The 6795-nt window shown below is 54.7% G+C and overlaps 2 protein-coding genes across 2 annotated transcripts; both read left to right on the top strand.

Moving 5' to 3' along the window:
- Nucleotides 1-552: 552 nt before the first annotated feature.
- Nucleotides 553-1101, top strand: LOC307095966 (ferritin heavy chain-like; the record flags this gene model as incomplete). Its single annotated transcript, XM_079765603.1, has 1 exon — nt 553-1101. The coding sequence occupies one exon, from the start codon at nt 553-555 to the stop codon at nt 1099-1101; it is 549 nt and encodes a 182-aa protein (XP_079621729.1).
- A 3980-nt stretch (nt 1102-5081) lies between these two features.
- Nucleotides 5082-5843, top strand: LOC307096129 (ferritin heavy chain-like; the record flags this gene model as incomplete). Its single annotated transcript, XM_079765678.1, has 1 exon — nt 5082-5843. One exon carries the CDS (start codon nt 5082-5084, stop codon nt 5841-5843), a length of 762 nt encoding a protein of 253 aa, XP_079621804.1.
- Between the last annotated feature and the right edge of the window lie 952 nt (nt 5844-6795).

Genomic DNA, 6795 nt, shown 5'->3' with positions numbered 1-6795 from the left:
AGAAAAGTGGAGCAATAAGGTCTAGGAGCTGAGTCAGGCTATCAGAATGGTTAGTACGGATGCTGAAGCCATTCACAGCTTTGTGATATTAAATGTAACCAATGATACCACAAAAGGACTATGATTAATGAAACAATGACATTAGGACAATATTCAAATAAGTTGCTCAAAGAAATCAAGTGCCGTTGATTTACTGAGAGCAGTTGCACTTCTCTTCGTGAATAACATTTTAAAATATCATATACACCAGGTGCCCAGCACTGAGACGCCCTCCTCACCCAGAGACTGGGATGGAATCTGGCAAACTAAAGTGCTGTCAGCCTCCTCGGGCCCCCCTCACGCCCCCCTGTGACGGGTCCTCCCCGCCCCTCCCCCAACGCTCTTGAGTAACGGTCACTTCTTCCGGCCCACCTCAGAGCCAACCGCCAACCGCCAGGTCACTTCTTCCGGCCCACCTCAGAGCCAACCGCCAACCGCCAACGGCTAACAGCTGGCCGCCTGTCGCTTGAGCACGCCTCTCTCACCTGGCCGCGTACTCCTGGGCCTGCAGAAATGGCGAACCCTCCGCCCTCCTATGTGCGCCAGAACTACCATCCAGACTGTGAGGCCGCTGTCAACCACCAAATCAACCTGGAGCTCTACGCAGCCTACGTGTACACATCCATGGCCTTCTACTTCCAAAGCCACGAATTGGCCTTGAATCACTGCACCCAGTACTTCCGGAAGCGGTCTCTCAAGAAGAGGGAGCAGGCTGAGAGGCTGATGTGGCTGCAGAACCAGCGCGGGGGCCGAGTCCTCCTGGAGAACATCCACAGGCCACAGCAGAATGAGTGGGAAAGCAGCCTGATGGCCATGGAGTTCGCCATGCTCCTGGCGAAGAGAGTGAACCAGAGCCTGCTCAATCTGCATAACCTGGCCATCGACCAGAAGGATGCCCACCTGTGCGAATTCCTGGAGAGTCACTGCCTGCACGAGCAGGTGAAGTTCATCAAAGAGTTGGGGGACCATATCACCCAACTGCGCAAGATGGGAGCCCCAGAATCTGGCCTGGCAGAGTACCTCTTCGACGCGCTCACCCTGAATGCCAGCAAGAAGAACTGAGCCTGGACTGCCGGACTGATAGCCATGGGGTGACTTCCCCTGGCCACCGAGCCCAGCACGCGTATTGCCATATTGCCCTTGCAAAACGGTCACTTAAGTTTATATGTTCAAGTTTTACTGTTTCTTCAAATAAAGTTATTGGTTCTTAAGTAAATAAAGGTCTGTCTTTGATTCATGTGTGGAAAACCCCTCACCTTTTAAAAGGTAAAACAGGTATCCAGGAGTCTCCAACCATGCCTCAATTAGGTGCAGCTCGGGACCATCGATGGAGGAGGAGGGATTCCATAGGACCCCGATGGAGGAGGAGGGATTCCCTGGGACCCTGAGTGGAGGGGGGGAAGAGGTATTCCTTGGGGCCCTGGATGGAGGAGGAGGGATTCTATAGGACCCCGATGGAGGAGGAGGGATTCCATAGGACCCCGATGGAGGAGGAGGGTTTCCCTGGGGCCTTGGATGGAGGGGGGGAAGAGGTATTCCCTGGGTTCCTGGATGGAGGGAGGAGGAGGGATTCCATAGGACCCCGATGGAGGAGGAGGGATTCCCTGGGACCCTGAGTGGAGGGGGGGAAGAGGTATTCCTTGGGGCCCTGGATGGAGGGAGGAGGAGGGATTCCATAGGACCCCGATGGAGGAGGAGGGATTCCATAGGACCCCGATGGAGGAGGAGGGATTCCATAGGACCCCGATGGAGGAGGAGGGATTCCCTGGGACCCTGAGTGGAGGGGGGGGAGAGGTATTCCCTGGGTTCCTGGATGGAGGGAGGAGGAGGGATTCCATAGGACCCCGATGGAGGAGGAGGGATTCCCTGGGACCCTGAGTGGACGGGGGGAAGAGGTATTCCCTGGGTTCCTGGATGGAGGGAGGGAAGAGGTATTCCATAGGACCCCGATGGAGGAGGAGGGATTCCCTGGGACCCTGAGTGGAGGGGGGGAAGAGGTATTCCCTGGGTTCCTGGATGGAGGAGGAGGGATTCCATAGGACCCCGATGGAGGAGGAGGGTTTCCCTGGGGCCTTGGATGGAGGGGGGAAGAGGTATTCCTTGGGGCCCTGGAGGGAGGAGGAGGGATTCCATAGGACCCTGATGGAGGAGGAGGGATTCCCTGGGACCCTGAGTGGAGGGGGGAAGAGGTATTCCTTGGGGCCCTGGAGGGAGGAGGAGGGATTCCATAGGACCCCGATGGAGGAGAAGGGATTCCCTGGGGCCCTGAGTGGAGGCGGGGAAGAGGTATTCCTTGGGGCCCTGGATGGAGGAGGAGGGATTCCATAGGACCCTGATGGAGGAGGAGGGATTCCCTGGGACCCTGAGTGGAGGGGGGGAAGAGGTATTCCCTGGGTTCCTGGATGGAGGGAGGAGGAGGGATTCCATAGGACCCCGATGGAGGAGGAGGGATTCCCTGGGACCCTGAGTGGAGGGGGGGAAGAGGTATTCCCTGGGTTCCTGGATGGAGGGAGGAGGAGGGATTCCATAGGACCCCGATGGAGGAGGAGGGATTCCCTGGGACCCTGAGTGGAGGGGGGGAAGAGGTATTCCCTGGGTTCCTGGATGGAGGAGGAGGGATTCCATAGGACCCCGATGGAGGAGGAGGGTTTCCCTGGGGCCTTGGATGGAGGGGAGAAGAGGTATTCCTTGGGGCCCTGGAGGGAGGAGGAGGGATTCCATAGGACCCCGATGGAGGAGGAGGGATTCCCTGGGGCCCTGAGTGGAGGCGGGGAAGAGGTATTCCTTGGGGCCCTGGATGGAGGAGGAGGGTTTCCCTGGGGCCTTGGATGGAGGGGGGAAGAGGTATTCCTTGGGGCCCTGGAGGGAGGAGGAGGGATTCCATAGGACCCTGATGGAGGAGGAGGGATTCCCTGGGACCCTGAGTGGATGGGGGGAAGAGGTATTCCCTGGGTTCCTGGATGGAGGGAGGAGGAGGGATTCCATAGGACCCCGATGGAGGAGGAGGGATTCCCTGGGACCCTGAGTGGAGGGGGGGAAGAGGTATTCCCTGGGTTCCTGGATGGAGGAGGAGGGATTCCATAGGACCCCGATGGAGGAGGAGGGTTTCCCTGGGGCCTTGGATGGAGGGGGGAAGAGGTATTCCTTGGGGCCCTGATGGGAGGAGGAGGGATTCCATAGGACCCCGATGGAGGAGGAGGGATTCCCTGGGGCCCTGAGTGGAGGCGGGGAAGAGGTATTCCTTGGGGCCCTGGATGGAGGAGGAGGGTTTCCCTGGGGCCTTGGATGGAGGGGGGAAGAGGTATTCCTTGGGGCCCTGGAGGGAGGAGGAGGGATTCCATAGGACCCTGATGGAGGAGGAGGGATTCCCTGGGACCCTGAGTGGATGGGGGGAAGAGGTATTCCCTGGGTTCCTGGATGGAGGGAGGAGGAGGGATTCCATAGTACCCCGATGGAGGAGGAGGGATTCCCTGGGACCCTGAGTGGAGGGGGGGAAGAGGTATTCCCTGGGTTCCTGGATGGAGGGAGGAGGAGGGATTCCATAGGACCCCGATGGAGGAGGAGGGATTCCCTGGGACCCTGAGTGGACGGGGGGAAGAGGTATTCCCTGGGGCCCTGGATGGAGGGAGGAGGGATTGCATGGCCCCTGGGAAAACACAAAATTAATGTACCCCTTATAAACAACGTATATGGGGGTGCGGTCAGGTGCATGGTCTTGGGCCCTGTGAATGTGGATGAATGTTCATGCTAAAAGTATAAAACATAACCTTAAAATCACTGGTGTGCTTGCCTCTGGAGTAAGGGTGAACAGAATGGGATTGGGCAGGGATTAAAATAAAGGATTCTTATACTTAACCTACACTTTTTTAGTTTACCAAAATATGCAAATATTAATATTTGTTAACATCTGGGTATCAAGATGGAGACCCCTTCCTCTAAGAACAGAGTAAATGAAATTGCAACGTTGCAGAGGGTCCTTGGTCAACTGTGAGAGTAAATAGCTACCTGTGAATAGCAGATGTGTTTTACCTTGCTCAGCTCTAACCCTCCCCCACCCCTACTTACATAGGACAGTACACGTGTTTGGCACCTGAGCCTTTTAATCTCCCCAAACTACACTCCAAGACAGTGAATGAATTTAAGACAATTACAGACCTGCAGAGAAGGGAAACAATAGGACACATCTTCCTAGAAGGGAAAAACACTAGTGTTCCAATGTCAGAAATATGTGTTTATTTTGGCAACAGGGAGTGTTCCTATCCTACCTGTAAGCTCCACGCCATGTATCCCCAAATGAGAACGCAACGGAATAACTGACACACTCCACTCTCCCATTTTGAGCAAAACCTTAGCAGTGAATTGGACATCACAGTTCGAGATCAGATCCATGCTAATTACCTAGGTTAATCAAGTAAGTCCTTTATTCATAAATATAAATGAACAAAGGTTTGCCAGATGTACGCGGAAGGTAAAATAGAAGATCACAATAAACACACAGAACTATTTCATTTTGGGGGGAAACTCATAAAATATGGAAATAAAAGAGAATTTTACCAAAAATTCAAATTCATAATCTCAGAATTTTAAGGGGAGAAAATGGATTTATAAAATAAAAAAAAAATGTCTAGTATAGAAGGAAACAATTAGAGGACAGATAAAGTACTTGCAAGATAGAAATATTATTGCACAATTTAAAACATTAAATGCCTGGTACTCAGGGAAGAGTCTCCCTGTCTCACACAGGCTGTGATGGAACCTGGAACACCTAGATGGTGCGCGGCCCACTTGGGCCCCCCTCAAACCCCCCCGCTGCCCTGTCCACAATGGGTCCTCTCTCCAACCGCCCTCCCCTCCCCCAACAATCAAGAGTAAAGGTCACCTCTTCCTTTTCCGGTCCCACCTCAGAGCCAACGGTCAGTTGCCAGCAGCCTAGCACCTGAGAAGCCTGTGTCCGGCCAGCCTGGGAAGGTCCCCCAGGGACAGTCCGAGGTCCCCACCGCCACCGCTGCTGACTGGGCTTTCGGCCGCCCTCACCCACCACCATGGGAATGATCCGTCCCCGGAGAAGCCACCGCCTTCGCCCGCGCCGCTGCCCACCCCGCAGCCCGCCCCTCAGCCCTCGCCACGAGGCTCTGTTGATCTACTTGGCCGGAGGGCCACCCCCGGAAAACCTGTTACCCATGCTTCCAGCCATGGCCCCTGCGCCTCCGCCCATGGCCGCTGCGCCTCCGCCAGTGCCTCCTGCGCCTCCAGTGGCGGTGCTGGGGCCCATCTCCCAAGTGCGCCAGAATTACCATGCCCACTGCGAGGCCTCTATCAACAAACAGATCAACTTGGAGCTGCACGCCTCCTACGTGTACACGTCCATTGCCTTCTATTTCGACCGCCAGGACCAGGCCTTGCAGCACTTCGCTGCCTTCTTCCTGTGGCAGTCCAGGGAGGAGTGGGAGCAAGCCCAGGCATTGATGAGGCTGCAGAACCAGCGAGGGGGGCGGATCCGCCTGCGAGATATCAGGAGGCCTGACCACAACCAGTGGGAGAGCGGCCTGAAAGCCATGAAAACCGCCTTGCACGTGGAGAGGATGGTGAACCAGAGCCTGCTCCGTCTGCACCAGCTGGCCACCAGCAAGAACGACGCCCACCTGTGCGACTTCCTGGAGCACCACTACCTGCGCCAGGAGGTGAAGTTCATCTACAATGTGGGAGCCAATATCAGCGACCTGCGCAAGCTGGGAGCCCCAACCTCCAGCCTGGCAGAGTACCTCTTCGACGCGCTCCCCCTGAATGCCAGCAAGAAGAACTGAGCCTGGGCTGCCTGACTGATAGCCATGGGGTGACTTCCCCTGGCCACCGTGCCCAGCACGAGTATTGCCATATTGCCCTTGCAAAACGGTCACTTAAGTTTATATGTTCAAGTTTTACCGTTTCTTCAAATAAAGTTATTGGTTCTTAAGTTAATAAAGGTCTCTCTTTGATTCATGTGTGCAAAACCCTCACCTTTTAAAAGGTAAAACAGGTATCCAGGAGTCTCCAACCATGCCTCAATTAGGTGCAGCTCGGGACCGTCGATGGAGGAGGAGGTAGGTATTCCTTGGGACCCTGGATGGAGGGAGGGAAGAGGTATTCCCTGGGTTCCTGCATGCATGGAGGAGGAGGGATTCCATGGAACCCTGGATGGAGGGAGGAAGGAGGTATTCCATGGAACCCTGGATGGAGGGAGGAAGGAGGTATTCCATGGAACCCTGGATGGAGGGAGGAAGGAGGTATTCCATGGAACCCTGGGTTGAGGGAGAAAGGAGGTATTCCATGGAACCCTGGATGGAGGGATGTGCTAGTCCATGGAACCCTGGATGGTGGGAGGAAATGTTATTTGGGACCCTGAATGGAGGGAGGCAGGTGGTATTCATTGGGACCCTGTAGGAAGGGAGGAGGTATTCCTTGGGACAGGGCAACAGTGAGTATGGAAATGAGCCTTAGACTGGTTTTCCCACAGACAGGGGTGTGTGACTTCCAAGTCACCAGTGACTGGCATGCACATTGCAGTTCCAAAGCACTTACTTATGTATATTTTCTTTCATTTGTATTATATGTGTATAGATATTCAGCAGCAGAGTTCATTTTGAATCTCCTGAGTAGATTCTGAGTGTCTGCTTAGGAAGATACCCTTTCTTTTTTATAAATTTCTTTATTGATTATGGTGTTACATTTGTGTCCTTATTCCCCCATTATCCCCCCTCATGCCCTCACCCCCCTGTT

Source organism: Cnephaeus nilssonii, assembly GCF_951640355.1.
Source record: "Cnephaeus nilssonii genome assembly, chromosome: X".
NCBI classification, from domain to species: domain Eukaryota; kingdom Metazoa; phylum Chordata; class Mammalia; order Chiroptera; family Vespertilionidae; genus Cnephaeus; species Cnephaeus nilssonii.
Note: the sequence above shows the minus strand (reverse complement) of the source record. Positions and strands in the feature narration are given on the sequence as shown.